This window comes from Colletotrichum navitas (assembly GCF_030913465.1).
Source record: "Colletotrichum navitas strain CBS 125086 chromosome Unknown LY79scaffold_6, whole genome shotgun sequence".
Taxonomy (NCBI): Eukaryota; Fungi; Ascomycota; class Sordariomycetes; order Glomerellales; family Glomerellaceae; genus Colletotrichum; species Colletotrichum navitas.
In genome coordinates, this window is record NW_026850552.1 from 367,380 (window position 1) to 382,917 (window position 15,538).

Sequence of the window (15,538 nt, forward strand, 5' to 3'; positions counted from 1 at the left end):
CCGCTGGTGCAGTTTAGGTTGGCTCAACTGTTCAAAAAGGTGGTTTGGGTGTGTCCGTAGATCACCTATTGTACGATATAAGCTATCTGGAGCTGAGCGCGAGGTGTGGCACGTGTCCGGACAACCGGAGTATGTCTGTGCAGTCACATCAGGAAGTAAACCACTACCGGTACCGTAAACACTGGCTAAATTTGACCACCTCCACTTTGCAAGCTAACGGCAACGAGTATCGCCGCCGCCGATTACGCTAAACCCTTTATAGAAGGCAGTCAACCCACCCATCCACCCATCCACCCATCCACCCACTTGCCCACTTGCCCACTTGCTAGCCCATCAACCAACTAACCCACCAACCCACCACGTTATTTACGATGCCTAACTGCCTGCCGCTGGGCGAAGTTAACCTGAATATCTAACTAGTTACGCCTAAGCAGAAGATAGGCAAGAAGCCTACACCTATTTTAAAGCAACAATATACCCTAACTAAACTAATTAAAAAAATTAAAAGGTTATATAGTTAGCAAAAAAAAATTAAAGTATTATTATACCTTAAGCACTACTGTTATCTAATTAACCTTTTATAATAATATTAACTTTAATAGGTTAATAATACTCCTTTTAACATTATAAATAGCCTCTATTGCCTATTATTTAAGGAGGCTACCTACTATTATAAAATCCTTTGCTTAATAGTTAAATACTAGTATTAATAATATAATACTCTTATTAGCTTAACAGTATATAACTATTAACTAGAATAGCTAGTAATAGAAGCTAACTTATATAGTTACTTTTAATAATAATATAATAGTAACAAGATTATTACTACTAGATAGTTTAAGCAAAAGGCCTAGGCCCTTTTTATAGCTAACTATTCTTATACCCTTATAGCTAGTAACCTGCCTACTTATCCCTTCTAATTCTCTATAGGTTAGTTTAGTAGTTTTTATATATAATAGAATATTTTACACCGCTAGCTTATAAAGTAAGCCTTAAAGCTACCTACTAAATACCTTACTATTATTACTAACTTCCTTTACTTTAACTAATAGGTTAGTTAGCCTTTACTTACCTAGTAGTAACTGCCTATTAGTAGCCTCTAATTTCTACCTAACTATATTATTAACTTTAATAAGACCTTTATCCCTTTTAAGTACCTTAATAGCTTAACTTAGGCAGCCTAAGGGGCCTATACTATGGCTAGTAAGACTAACTATAGTGGCTAGAGTAAGCAGTAAGCTACTCTTATCTTCTATATCTTTACTAATAGGGTCTAATAGCTACTGCTAAAGCTTATCTTTTACAGTAAGCCTAGTAGCCTTAGTAGCTAACTAGAGGCACATAAGGGTAACTTATATAGTAAAGAGGTAATAGTTAAGTATAATAATATAGCTTATAATAACAAGTATCTCTTTAGGCAGTAGCTAATATATAAATTTTTTCCTTTTATAGTAGAGTAAAAATACCTATTAGTTATAGATATTACTACCTTTTATAAGATGCCTACTATACTATTATAACTTTAATTTAACTATATAACGCCTAGCCTTATACTACTAAGTATAACCTCTCTTCTTTAACCTCTAGATACTACTATTAATAAGCCCTTTAAGCAGTAGTTATCTAAGGTAACTAATAAGTATATATAGTAAATAAAGCAAGCTACTACTAGCTAGCCTAGCTTACCTATTTAACCTATACCTATTAAGTAGTCTATGTTAATAAAATATATTATAGTTACCTATACTATTATAATAGCTACTTATTGCCTAGCTAAAAGAGGCAAAATAGTCTAGTAATCCTTTGTTTAGTGTAAGATTAGTAGTAACCTAGATAGAAGCAATATTAACAAGATTTAGATTAAGGATATACTAAATAAGAAGATATTATAAGATAGTTAGGATAACTTTAACTATAACGCCTATATTAAGAAGGAAATTACTTATAAAAAGATACCTAACGTTAATATAGATAATAACTATAATAAGTATATTTCTACAGCAGAAGAAGTCTAGTAGACTATTAGCAATAGTCTACTTGTACCTATTAACTTAACAAGAATTACCTAGCTATAGGAAATCTAAAATAGTAATAGTATATAGGAGTAAGCCTAATGCTAATAAGAAGTCTGTTTACTAGCCTTTACTACCTAATTTGCTTCTGATGTATATGACTAACCCCTGCTTTTGCTACCACTAGATCCCTGTTTCTGCCAGCAGACTATACCCCTCACGGCAGGCCGCGATACTCGTTGCCGTTAGCTTGCAAAGTGGAGGTGGTCAAATTTAGCCAGTGTTTACGGTAGTTCACCTATCAACAGGGGTGGGAGCACAAGGCCAGGAACATCAATGTCTCCGCCACCACTAGTTTGGATTCCGTTAACAGTCCACGTCGGCTGCTCGAATTAACCCACCTTGGTAACTCGCGGGTCGCCCGGAATGGACCAAGCCTGAGAGCTTCCTAGATGCAGTGATGCATAAGGTAGTCTCGATTTATGGTGTGAGGACAAAGTGATATAGTTTAGGTGGGGCTCAATCAAGACAATGATACGACATGTGAAAAGGAAACATCCCAATGATTAAGACACGGTAGGCAGTCATTTGCATGGTACACCCGCTACCTGGACACTGTTACAGGAAGAAGGAAGCAAGCAATCAAGCAAAGAAGAAGATTCTCACAGGAACAGCGAGGTACGCGGCCTTGTGGTCGAATGATGACAGACGGCCTGAGTAATATGACAAGGACATGCATGGGGGAGGAAGAGAGGCGAGGCGAGGCCAGAAGCCTCAGGAACTGGAAGGTGGAAAAGGGCAGCAGCAAGATTGGTACGTACTTGTGGCAGGAGGCTATAGTAAGATTGCGCCTGTTTGGATCTGTCAAAAACGGTTGTCTCACCCCTGCCGCCGGCCAGGGGGTAAGGGGGCGGCGCTATGCGACTAGAGCAAGGTACCATCGACCAACCGTGCCCCTTGTTCTTTGTCCCCCATATTTCTTGTTCTTTCCACGTTGGAATACAATCCAGCAACCAAGGACTCCCATTGGAGGAGGCCTTTGTTTCTCAGGATGCCGCCTTCGTACTACCTTACCTACCTAAGCATACCTTCGTAGCAGTGCCTCCCTGCCTTATCTCGCTGCGGCGCGTAGAAGGTTCATTTGCTACCTAGGTAGGTAAGCAATCCCGGATCTCCCTGAGTTGCCATTTGGGGGGATATCATGCCGCGGCAGTGACCAGGCGGTCAGAGTCCTTCGTCCGGACGCGCCCGTCATATCACCAAACGTGAGTGGTACGTACACTGCAAGCACGCAGCGAGCGTCCTATAGTGGGAATGGTACAGACGAGAACTCAATCCATCCAGCGCATCGCCAACTTGCCTCGAGCTTTTCCTCCAGATCGGTTCTCGGTCCATCGACAACGAGACGCGAGTCTCGACCCCTGGCTCACATGCCGTGTCGTATCAAGGGTGTCAGGCACAGCTCCAACGTGAGTGGCTCCCAGGGGTTGCTTAGGGGAACCACCACTAAGCGCCCGAAGGGGAAACGGCCCCAAACCAGAAGCGCTACGCTGCAACCATTGCCTCCACTCCTCCTTCTCCAGGGCCCCCCTTGAGCATGGCCCCTTTCAGGCCAGTCGCCGTCTGCAATTCCATGTTGATCAATCGCTTCCCAAAATCCTCCAAACGCTGGTCCATTTTCCTCTTTTTTTTTTTTTTTTTTTTTTGCCCTCCCATTTCCTTCTAAATGGACCGTCATCTTGGAGTCTTGAATTGCACCTTGGTTCTGCTGTCACTTGGTGAGACATCCCCGACCCAGATCCGCATGATTAGAGACAGCCACCGCCGCCCAGATCCCGTCTTTAACCATGGCCGCCCGCGACCCTCGTCCACCTCATCTCAACCTCCATCACCCACCGGAAGCCCCCGAGCACCCTCCATGCTCTTCTGAGACTCCTAACGCTTCATCTGATGTACTCCGGGGCCGTTCGCTCAACCGCAATTCCCACCGCCCTGCAGCCTCCCCTTCGCCCTCGCCTGGACATAGCAGATCGCAGACCTTGCCCGTGGTGACGCCTACCTTCAACACCACCAAGGCAATCAAGCGAAAGCCTCTCTCCTCCACCGCGTCCCAGTTGGCCTCCAGCTACGGCTCCGGTCCGCCAACTCCCTCTATTCTATCGACTTCCCACTTTGCTGCACCCGACACGCGCTTCTTGAGGTCCTACTCTGTCGACAGCCCGACCCTCTACGAGTACCCCGAGAACAGCGTCCGCCCTCTGTTCGCGCCTCCGGCCGCGCACCAGAGAAGCGACACCCAGTGAGTCCCAACATTGCCCGACATCTGCCACGCGAGATCCCGCCTTACAGCAAGGCTACTCCATAGAGGGCAATGCTAACTAGTCATTCTTCTTCTCACAAGCAGACCCACGCCCACGGGTGCCGTGCACGACGCGGCCTCTTCCTTACGAAACAGACCAAGCACCAACCTTGTCTTCCCTCAAACAGGCCTTTCAGACGGCCTGTCGGAATCTGCCTGCTGGCCTGCCGACGTCACCGCAACCTTCTCCCCTAGGTTACCGAAACCGCCACCTGAGCCCATCATTGAGGAGGACACAGACTCTGACTCCGACTCGACTTACAGTCACAACACTAATGAGAACTCTATCATGTCCATACCCACCTCCAAACCTACTCCTCCTCATCTCAACCTCAACAGCCATCGAGACGAATCACCTCAAACCATCACTACCGAATTGGAAGCCCGCCAGTCCGCTTCGCCGAGTACATCAACACAAACGTCCTCCCTCGACAAGCCTCTGCCCAAGTCACCAGGCTCTTCCAAGATAGCCAACTTCTTCGCCTGGGGATCTTCGCCGTCGCCTTCGACGACAGAGTTCTCCTCTCTCTCTTCACCCCTAGGATCACCACGACGCATCACGCTGACAGATGACACCCCTCTCACGACCGGAGTACCGTCATTGCAGCCGGAACCGAGAAAAGGGAATGCTACACCTACAAACGCTCTTGGATACTGCGAATCAAACCTGTACACGCCACCGCCTTCCTCCCTAGCCCCATCACTGCAGATCGAAGAGATGGAGGACGAACTCAAGGCCATCAGCTCCGAGCTGGCCTCGTCCATTCGTCGTGAAATGGACCTGGAGGACCTTGTCGACAGACTGCAGTCCGAGATCAACAATCCCCAAGCCTCGGGCAGGAGAACCAGTGACTACTTCTCAGACTCGGGCTACAGCTCTACCAAGTTCAGCGAGTACGACCAGAACAAAGAAGAGATCGAGAAGGTTCAGCGGCGTGCCGAGCAAGAGAAGGCCTCCATGCGCCTGGAGTTAACCAACAAGCTCCAAGAGGAACGGGCACGGAGAGCTGAGCTTGATCGGCAAATCAGGGAGCTGGCCGAGAAAGCTTCCCAAGTCGACGTGGCGCAGATCAATAGTGACGACGCCAACAGCCGCCTCCGAGACCTGGAACACACTTGCGAAGATCTACGACGCAGGCTGGGCGAGGAAGTCCAGGTCAGGTCTAATTTCGAAGACCTACTGTCCGTCCTCAAGGTCGAGCTGCAAAGCGCTACCAATGAGCGCGACAACCTGCGCGATGAAATCGTGCCGCAACTCAAGGCAAAGCTTGACGGGCTCGAGGCCGAGGCTTCCGAGTACGTCAACCTCACTTACGAGTCATCCAAGATGCAACAGGAGTTGGAGGTTCTCAGGCAAGAAAACCAAGCGCTCAAGGCTTCAGGGCAACAGCCTCAGCCAGAGACCCGTCCCCGAAGCTCCACTGCCCGTGTCGCTCGATCCAGCTCCGTCACCGCTGCGCCCTTTGTCCTGCAGAAGGCTCCCACGGGGCTCGGGCTGACCAGGTCTAACACTGTCAAGTCTGGCGTGACTGAGTCGCGTGAGCAATTGTCGGAGCGCCTAAAGGATGTCGAGGCACAGAGAGATGCCCTGCATAATGCGTTGAAGAGCCTGCTCGAGAGGCAGGAGTTCCAAAACCGGGAGAACGAGAAGAAGATTACGGCTCTAGAGGTGGAGCGCGAGCGGTTGATGTCTGCCTCCCCGCGCAAGGCCGGCTTCGAAAGAGAAATATCCAACTTGCGCGTGGAGATCAATGTGCTCCGTCGACGCGCCGATGAGGCGGCCGAACAGAAGTGGCAGGTGGAGAAGGGTCTTGCCGGTCTTAAGATGGACCTCGACCGTGCCGAGGGAGAAGTCGCCGCCCTTCGTGATCTGCTGAAGGAGAAGGATATCCTCATTCCTCCGTCAATGGCACGATCGAGTGCGTACGAGCCAGCCTCAACAGTGCCCGTCACTTCAGAATCCCTCGAAGCCGCCTTTAAGGATCTCCAGCTTGCTTACCAAGACTCTCTCCTCAAGATCAAGGAGTTGGAAAGCCGCGGTGTCGTACTTGCCGGAGATGAGGCCACTCAGCTGGCCCTCCAGCGGCTTGAGCAATCTCTCGCGGCTGCTGTCTATGAACGCGATGCAGCGAGAGAGGAGGCTTCGGCGTACAAGGATCAACTGGAAAGCCTTGCTGGCAGTGAGGTCGCTCACCTCGAAAGCGAGCGTGCGCTTGCCGACGAACTCCGCATTTCTGCCCAGCGCGTCGAGGAACTCGCCTCGCAGGTTCAGAAACAGCTCTCCGTGAACTCGGAACTTCGCCAACGTCTCGCGGACGCCATTGCTCGTGGGGACGCCGACCGCAAAGCAAACGCCGACCGCATCACTCGGTTGCAGAGCCGCCTCAAGCACCTGGAAGAGCAGCTCCAATCTGCCCAGATCGCCTCCGAGGAGCGTGTCGCTCGGCACGAGGAGCAGCTGAGGGAGCTGAAGGACGCCCAGAGCGCTCAACTCGTTCGGATGAGCCCGTCCCCCATCGGCAGCGGCTTCCGCTCTCCGCGCAAGCCCAATTTGAGCCCCATGCCCTCACCCATGTTCCCTCGATCGCCGCGCTCCATGCCGAAGCAGTCCGTTGAAGACGACGTCCAGATCGACATGTTGCGCGCTAAGGTCGTCGAGCTGGAGACGGCGCTCACGAACGCCGACTCGGAAATGCAGGATGTCGTTGCCCGCATGAGTACGGCGCAAATCGAAGTCTTGACCTTGCAGGAGGAGCGTGAGGCCGCAAGACGGGAGACCAGACGTCTTCAGCAGGAGCTGGAGAATGAGAGAATGAAGTCCTTCGAGGACCGCTTCAAGTCGCTTGGCAGCACTGTTCAGTGATTTAAAGAGCGACCGTCTTGGCTCGAATAGGGGCGCTTGCACTAAGACATAACGCAACCATATATACCCCTTCATCAGCATGCGGCGCGCCTTGTTTCAAGATGGGCACTAGGGCCGGGTCACATCCTTGACAACCAACGTCCACGCTTCGCTTGGAGTCACACCATCGGGATTCTGTCATTCAAGTCCACCAGGAAGGTGGCGGTACTGGGTTCATTGCACTGGCAAGCCATGCGTTGAGAAACCAAAGGGCGCATGCAATCACTGTTTCTGATTTCCATTAATTTTTTTATTTTCTTTACTTTTTGGGTACCGGAGTTTTTCCGCCACTTCTGGGATAAGGCAGCGTGCCCGGATCCCCACAGATTGGCTTTTGTGGTGTTACAAACAACACCTTGGACGGCCGAAAAACTACCTACAGCACATGATTTTCTGTCTTCTGCCAGTTTGCAGACTCTTTATACCTCTTTATATATACTTAGTGGGCGGGCGCAGCACTGAAGGTGCTTGAATAATGTGTTATCTAGTTGTTATTCGCCCCCTCGTCTCTATTCTTAGGACTTCCTGTTGCAGGGGACGCGAGTTGTACAAATAAGAAACATGCACGGTAAAGGGAGCATATGTGCAGGCGAAAAGGCGATGGAAGAAAAGGCAAAAGATATGGGACCTGGCCAAGTTGTCAAGGTTCGACTCGAGTTGGGCAAGCGTCGGATGAGGAGGACCAAAGGGAAGGAAGGAATGTGTATGTTAGGAGAATTGATGACTTGAACCACACTTGGAGAGAAACTACGATGCCCAGTATTGTCTGGTTTTGTGTTCAACTAGGCTGCTTCTTGGATTCGTCGAGGCGTCACGGGCCCGCCGCGCCCCAAACGGCGGGCCGCGAGAACCACTTTCGGACCGCCGTGGGGAGGAAGGAGGGGTTTGCGAGGATGGAGGGCTGATCCTTACCAGGCGTTCGCATGACTGCCAAAACATACACTGGCTTCCACGGCACGACTATATGGGGGTTATTCTTTCCCTGAGTATAGCCATGGGTAAGGTACGGATAAGGAGGAACTCTCTCGCCTCTGCCAACCTTCTTCAAGGTTCAGTCAGTGCAGTGCGCGGCGCACCTTGTCAACGAGGGGAACGGTTATGGATATCAAATGTCTCGTGTCTTGTTCATCTCGTAATTTGGTGGGCAAGTCCCCCTCCTTGCAACAACCAAATCCGCTCTAGCTTTTGAAACAACGCCGTAATTTTCGTGTCGCGACTCCCGGTGAGACGACTCACCCGTCACTCTTCATCGTCCAAGCCCAAGTGTTGCACTGTTAATGTTTGGATTCCAGCTGCGACTCGGCCTTACAATCCACCGTACCGCTTCACGATCCCTGCAACCTTGTTCGCAAGCTCATCAGCCTCGGAACGGGTGGCTGCCTCAGCGTATACGCGGCACGCGTTCTCTGTACCGCTGGCCCGAGCAAACGAACGAGCGCTGGTATACTTCCTAACACACTGGTCGATCTCGTCCTGGGCACCTTCAGGGTGGCTGAGGCGGCGTTCGGCGTCAGTCGTCTGGAAAGCGTCCTTGTTGCCAACCTCAACGCGAACAAGGCGGTTGGGGAGGTCCGAGTATGTCGAGGCCCAGTCCTTGAGAGTCCAGCCCTTGTGGGCGAGGATCACCTCGACCATCAACATGTCCGACAGGGCGTCGCCGACCGTCTGGTTGACGAGGTTGCCAACTGCGGCAAGAGTCTCGAGGGCGTCCTTCTGGGCAGGGGACTGGGGCTTCGTCTCGCGGAAAGCACGCATGGCGTCCTGGCTGAAGAGGACGGTGCCGTGGCCGTTGGCCTCGAAATAGGGGCCGATGTCGAACTTGAGGGCGGCGTGGTGCAAGTGCTTGACGCCGGTAGGCGTGCACACAACGGGCAATCCGAGGTGCTTCTCGATGTAGTTGGTGCTTGCACCGTTAGCATAGGCTGTCTGAACAACGCCGATACGGAGGTCATTCTCGAGGCCAGCGGAACGGACGAGGTCACCGATAAAGGAAGCAGCCAATGTGGATATCCGGTCGCCGTCCAGCATGAAGAAGCCGGTATCCGGGTCGGTGTAGTAGTAGATCAGGCGGTCGGCATCGCCGTCAAAAGAACAATAGCGGGCTCCAGGGATAGGCTTGGGAGAGGCCGGGGCACGCTGCTTAGTCTTGACGAAGTCTGCTCCGCACTAGCAACTGTCAGCTCGAGCAATCGATACGGCCGGGATGTAATAAACTTACGTCAAGGTTGAGGACCTCGGGGCGAAGGACGTCGTCGTTGACAACCTTGACGTCGAAGCCGGTCACGTCCTTGGGGACGTGCTTCAGGAACTCGGTGAGCTTGGGGCCACCAACGCCGTTGGAGCAGTCGACGGTCAATTGGCCTTCGATTTTGCGGCCCTTGAGAGCCTTGACGAAGGCATCGGCAAACTTCTCGTAGTAGCCCGTTTCGCTGACCTTGCCGTACGACTGGGGGGTGCCCTCGGTGTTGATGCATCGGGTAAGGTAGTGCAGCTGGGGAGTGGTGAGGATCTTGTAATCAACGTACTCGACACCGGTGGCCTCGAAGGAGTCGGCAAGAGCTGCAACAAGCTTGTGGCCCGAAGGACGGGTGTCTCGACCATAAACGACGCGGGCGGGGGCCGAGAGATCGATGCGGAGCTGGGAGGCCAAAGCCTTGTAGTTGTCAACGAGCTCCTGGTCCGAGGAGCTGTTGACAAGCTTCGTAGCATACGACTCCCACTCCTGCTCGAGCATGTCACCCATGGGGTCGACAATCTTAACGCCATTGTCGACAGCGGGGTTGTGGCTAGCCGTGACCATAACACCAATGGTCTGGCCACCAAGCTTGCGGCTACGCAGGCCGGAGAGCAGACCGACACGGAAAGTGACACCGTCGAGGAGATCGGCCTTCATCCGGAACCCCGCAGTGCCATACTTGAAGATGTGATTCGGCACGATGGGGTGCTTCTGGGAAGCGGCGATAATCTTCTCGTCCGACATGGCGGGCGTTAGTATAAAAGACGAGTTTGGGATGCGGGTGTTCGTAGACAGAGGAACAAAAGAGTTCGGAAGGGAGGTTTTACGAGCTAGAGCGATTGACGGGGCGGAAGCAAGAGAAGGAGGAAGAAGCAGATCTGGGGATGTTTACGAGAAAACAGTGGAGAGGAAATGGCGGGCGGCAGTTGGCTTGCTGGACGGGCGTGGAGGCCGCCATTCCTGTGTCCTCCTTTTTGAGACCTTATTCCTCCACTCACTCACCTTACCTCCTAGCTCCCCAGCGTTAATTATCACCTGGTGCGAAAATAGCAGCAGTAGCGTTAGTAGTGATAGCAGCAGTAGTAGCAGCAACCAACCTCAACAAGGCGGGCCCCGCCAGCTGACACTGGCCGTGATGCAATCCTGCAAGTCAGATGGATGCAGGGCACCTCACCGCAAGTGGAAAGAGAAGGGTGGGGGCGCAGTCCCGGAAAGCCCCTCCGCACCAACACAGCCAGTTGAGTGCACCTGCTGAGGGGCATTCAGTAGCTAAATTAGCGCTCTCAGAACACTGCATGGCTCGCACGCTCCCCTAGACAAGAGTCACGTGGTTTCGTGATTGGACTCGAAGCCAAGGCCAAAAGTCGCTTTGTGCGTCCTGCGCGTCTCGTTGCCTGCTTCCTTTCCTCTCTTAGCCTTTTCTCCGATCCTGATTCTTGACCCCAGTCTTGCGCCGAGCCAACGCGGTGATCGATGGCTGCTTCAACGTCATTCTCAGCTCAACACCCGCGCCTCGCATTCCTTCCTCACAAAAATGCTATTTTCAGCACGCCGCTCTCGGTGATGACTTTGAAGACACAGCCAAGAATTCTTGCATCACGTCAGCACAATGGCTGGCGAACATGAGCAATACGCAAACCCCTTGCTTCTTGACTGGGTCAAAGAGTGGCTCGACACCGCGAGGGAGCGCAACATGAAAAGCGCCTCTACCTACAGAAACGCCTACGAGTCTCTCAAAGCATGCCCCGTCACCTTCAAGCACCCGCGCCAGCTCACTCAGCTCAAGGGTTTCGGAGACAAGCTCTCCTCTCGTCTCACAGATAAGCTGAAGGAACACTGCGAGGCCAACGGCCTGCCTATGCCTACGAATCCGCGCTTATCCAAGGAAAGTCGCCAACTCCCCGGTGGGGCCGCTGAAGATGACGAACCTCCACCTCCTAAGAAGACGCGGAAAGCAAAGCCCTATGTTCCGACCTATCGATCCGGCCCCTATGCCCTTCTGCTGGCTCTATCGACATTGGATGAGGAGGCGCAGCTGGGAATGACAAAGACCAACCTCATCGAGCTAGCACAGGAACACTGTGACTCGTCATTCAGTGCGCCCAGTGACCCCACCAAGTTCTATACGGCCTGGAACTCGATGAAGACTCTCATAGATAAAGATCTCGTCTGCGAGAAGGGCCGCCCACAGAGGCGTTATTCGCTTACGGAAGAAGGATGGGAGGTTGCCAGGCGCATCAAGAAGACAACAGAATCGAGCTCAAGGGCCGATGCCTCCGTGGCAGGCCCCAGCACCCGTCCTGACCTCGAAACGAGACCGGATCCGGCCACAACAGCGTTGGGAAGAAGCGCTTCATTGTCAGTCGAGCCCGTGGAACAGGCAAAGCCCAAGTCGGTATACGAAGGCGTCGTCGCAAATGGCCCAATAGTCTCGGATGACGCCTCTTTGCCAACATTTACTCCGATACGGCTTGCGCCGGGGTCGTTCACAGTCCATCTCGCGTTGGATATCCGCGAAGTTCGAGCAGTGAAAGACCGCGATTACATGCAAGATGAACTCACCAAAAAGGGGGTCAAACCCCTCATGCGGGCGTTGGAAGTCGGCGACGCGCAGTGGATCGCCAAATGCCACGATACCACCGCCCTGTCCCGTCATGGTGCAGAAGGAGACGAAGTCGTCCTGGACTGGATCGTCGAGCGCAAACGACTTGACGATTTGGTCAGCAGTATCAAGGATGGTCGTTTTCACGAGCAGAAGTTCCGGCTACGCAAATCCGGCGTCAAACATGTTGTGTACATCGTCGAAGAGATTACGATGGACTCGGGCTACTACTCCAAGATCGAGGAGATGGTCCAGTCGGCTACCGCTTCCACTCAAGTAGTTAATGGCTACTTCCTGAAGAAGACCCAGAAAATGGACGACACAATCCGGTACCTCGCGCGCATGACGTTTATGCTCAAGAAGATGTATGAAAACAAGCCTCTTCACGTTATCCCGACGCCGGCTCTGACGGCGCAGAACTATCTGCCGCTGTTGGAACACCTGCGAGAAAAAGAGCCGTTGACGGGCTACTACATCACCTATCCGGCGTTCGCATCACTGGCGTCCAAGTCGGACATGATGACGTTGCGAGACATTTTTCTCAAGATGCTCATGACAACAAGGGGTATCACAGGAGAGAAGGCATTGGAGATTCAGAAGCGGTGGAAGACACCACATGATTTTATCAAGGCGTACCAAGAGTGCGGCTCGGGTGAGCAGGGTCTCAAGAGGAAGCGAGAGATGGTTATCAATGGCTTGCCTAACCTCGTGGGCCGCAAGAAGATTGCCAAGGCCGTCAGTCAGCGACTGGCTGAAGTCTGGGGCGATGCTTAAGCACGAGACATCTGGACGGCATGGGACATATCATACCAACAACGCAGATTAGGATATACCGACTTTATAGCCAACTTGAGATGCAAAACCAAAAGGTGGGAGGGGCAAAGAGAACAAAGAAATCCCCAGAGTGCTACTGAGACTTTCCGACCAACCCTTGGGCGACAATGCGCTCCACCATTTTCTCCAGCGGAGCACTGCCCGCGCCGCCGAGATAGCTCGTCAGGCTCTTCTCGGCGTACTTGGCCATCATGTCGACCTCGACATTGACCGTGTCGCCGGGCTTCTTCCCCGCGACGACCACCTTCTCCTGGGTGTAGCTGATGAGCATGACCTCCCACCAGCCCTCGCCGTCGTTGACCTGGGTGACGGTGAGACTGGTGCCGTCAAGGGCGACGTAGCCCTTGTAGACGACGTAGCGTAGCACGGCCTTGTCGCGCGGCGCGAAGCGGAAGGTCAGCGCGTTGCCGTCGGGCGTGACGGCAAGGATGGTGGCTGTGGTGTCGACGTGGCCCTGGACAAAGTGCCCGCCCATGCGGGTGTCGGCACGGACGGCGCGCTCGAGATTAACGCGGGAGTCCTGGGCCAGGGAGCCCAGGTTGGTGATGCGAAGGGTCTCCGGGGCGACGCCCACGCGGAAGGACGGCGGGGAGGTCTCGAAGTGGGTGACGGTGAGGCAGACGCCGTTGATGGCGATGGAGTCGCCGAGGTGGCAGTCCGAGAGGAGCGTGGAGGACTCAGGCAGAGTGATTGTGAGGGAGGTGCCGCCGGTCTCATCATTGGGGTTGAGTTCGGAAACGACTGGGGAATGTGTTAGTTGAATGGCGATGGAGAGGTGAGTCAAGGGGGGGCAGTTGAGGGGCATCGGACCTCCAATGTCTTCGACAATGCCTGTGAACATGGCTATCTTCTGTGTGTTGCCTGGCTACGGTATGATTTTTATTTTCCTCGATTGTATTGGAGCTGTCACGATCAAGGTCGTGAGGATGGGCGGCTGAGTGAGTGAGTGAGTGAGTGGGATGAGAGGTCATCGAAGGCCTTCGGAAGCTATAGGTACCAGATCGGCGACCCCTCCAAAAAATCAACCCCTCTCCCCACTTTCTGCAACGAACAGACGGCCGACGCCCACTAACAAGAATCATTAACATTCAAGCCGTGCACCGCCCTGTTTCCCGTGGAACTTGCAATTCCCCTGCTACATTTACTCTGTCCGACTATCGCGGTGCCTTTTCCCCGCTGTGGACTGGTTCCTTCGTTTGTTCCTGGCAGTCACCTCAGTCACCTCGGGCCGGCATATCATTGATCGCATCCCCTATCCTTCCAGGGCATTCGAAATGGCTTAGCACGATTTAGTCAGCATGTTTGGCCGCTGTCGATAGCGCTTCAGGGATCGGTTGGGGAGGGGGGGGGCACTCTTTGCATGCCCGCGCGCGGGTTTCCAGGGTGGGGGGGGGGTATATGTAAGCATCATCACATCAGACAACGGACTCGGAAGGGATATGGTTGATGGGACCTTTTCCCTCTTGCATGATGCACGTAATCTCAAGTCTTCCTCGGAACCTCGGAATTACTTGTGATCCAAGATGCTCGTGTTAAGGTGCCGTTCGAATTCGTTACGCCTGCCAACGCTTGTTGGCAGGCCCAAAACAACCCCCGTTGAAGTCAACGTCTGTTTACCCAGAGATGTCGTTGGTTTGCCGCCAACGTTTTCGCCAATGGTACAATCTGGGTAAGGCCTCGGCTCGTTGTGAAGGTACCCTACTGACATGGTGGAATCATGACCTTAGACATCTCGGTTATGTCTCTCTTCGCTGAGGATGTCGAGGCAAACGAAGAGTTCAAAGTTGAACAGCGGGGCGAACAGTCCATAACGTGTAGAGTTGAAAGACCGGGCAGGCAAAGAGCAATGGCAAGGCGAGGATGAGGGCAAGCTCGCATGGCGTAGGAGCTATTGTTCTTAAGCAAAAGATGAGGATTTCGAGTAAATGAACCAGCACGAGGTCAACCTCATACTCGCCGTAGACGTCTCCAAGTTTGGCAACAATCTGCCATCGGCTGACTGTCGCCAGCCTGAAAGCTTACCAGGTACTTTCCAACGTCTTTCAGATTGAACGGAGACGTGCTTTTATCAGTGGCCTCTATGAGCTGACAGCCCAGTCGGTGCTTCAACGACCTCCGGTGCTTCGGGAATGCGCTCGGGGCTTGCTTGTCGCGCTCTGGGCCTGGGATGTCCTACGTATCCCAATGGACTCAATGGAATTGGGCGGGTCTCTAGGGAGATTACGGAATGAACGCTTCTTCGGTGCCACGGCAGAGCTATCCGAGTTGAAGTGATCCGCCCTAGAGTGGAAGTGTGGAATAGGCACCTGTTGTTTCGGGCCGCCCGCTCTCTGTGTAGACTACCCGTGAAGCCGGGGCGTGAGTTCCGAGATGATGTCCAACGCAGACATGCCATGGCGCAAGTAGGCGGCACGGTTATCGACTCATAACATGCGTACCAGGCCGTTGAATGCCAACCAAGTCTTTGGGTACTGGGTGCAGGGACATGGGTTTCAAAGACTTGACCAACCAAAATAACGACGCCCCCAACCAATCTACTTAGCTTGTCAGCTTTTGAGAACGGCACGTTGAAGCCATGTAGGCCGTAAATGGG

General features: G+C 52.7%; 4 protein-coding genes across 4 annotated transcripts; 2 read left to right on the plus strand and 2 right to left on the minus strand.

Moving 5' to 3' along the window:
* The first annotated feature begins 3,723 nt into the window (after positions 1-3,723).
* LY79DRAFT_323005 (uncharacterized protein) lies at positions 3,724-7,544 on the plus strand. The gene is made up of 2 exons (XM_060552429.1): positions 3,724-4,311; positions 4,417-7,544. The coding sequence occupies exons 1-2, from the start codon at positions 3,860-3,862 to the stop codon at positions 7,232-7,234; spliced, it is 3,270 nt and encodes a 1,089-aa protein (XP_060418696.1). The 5' UTR covers positions 3,724-3,859; the 3' UTR covers positions 7,235-7,544.
* Positions 7,545-8,370: 826 nt separating this feature from the next.
* Positions 8,371-10,578, minus strand: LY79DRAFT_599248 (phosphoglucomutase/phosphomannomutase domain-containing protein). The gene is made up of 2 exons (XM_060561817.1): positions 9,492-10,578; positions 8,371-9,439 (listed from the first exon to the last, which is right to left on the minus strand). Exons 1-2 carry the CDS (start codon positions 10,251-10,253, stop codon positions 8,579-8,581), a joined length of 1,623 nt encoding a protein of 540 aa, XP_060418697.1. The 5' UTR covers positions 10,254-10,578; the 3' UTR covers positions 8,371-8,578.
* A 540-nt stretch (positions 10,579-11,118) lies between these two features.
* Positions 11,119-12,885, plus strand: LY79DRAFT_587101 (ERCC4 domain-containing protein; the record flags this gene model as incomplete). Its single annotated transcript, XM_060560727.1, has 1 exon — positions 11,119-12,885. One exon carries the CDS (start codon positions 11,119-11,121, stop codon positions 12,883-12,885), a length of 1,767 nt encoding a protein of 588 aa, XP_060418698.1.
* A 133-nt stretch (positions 12,886-13,018) lies between these two features.
* Positions 13,019-13,786, minus strand: LY79DRAFT_507024 (riboflavin synthase; the record flags this gene model as incomplete). Its single annotated transcript, XM_060553781.1, has 2 exons — positions 13,019-13,686; positions 13,756-13,786. 2 exons carry the CDS (start codon positions 13,784-13,786, stop codon positions 13,019-13,021), a joined length of 699 nt encoding a protein of 232 aa, XP_060418699.1.
* Positions 13,787-15,538: the final 1,752 nt, after the last annotated feature.

What these genes read in the sequence shown, in the direction of transcription:
- LY79DRAFT_323005 (XM_060552429.1), top strand. Translation starts at nt 3,860, where the DNA reads ATGGCCGCCCGCGACCCTCGTCCACCTCATCTCAACCTCCATCACCCA. An exon ending in CACCAGAGAAGCGACACCCA is followed by an intron (nt 4,312 to 4,416) that starts GTGAGTCCCAAC and finishes TCTCACAAGCAG; the next exon opens with ACCCACGCCCACGGGTGCCG.
- LY79DRAFT_599248 (XM_060561817.1), bottom strand. Translation starts at nt 10,253, where the DNA reads ATGTCGGACGAGAAGATTATCGCCGCTTCCCAGAAGCACCCCATCGTG. An exon ending in CCGAGGTCCTCAACCTTGAC is followed by an intron (nt 9,440 to 9,491) that starts GTAAGTTTATTA and finishes GACAGTTGCTAG; the next exon opens with TGCGGAGCAGACTTCGTCAA.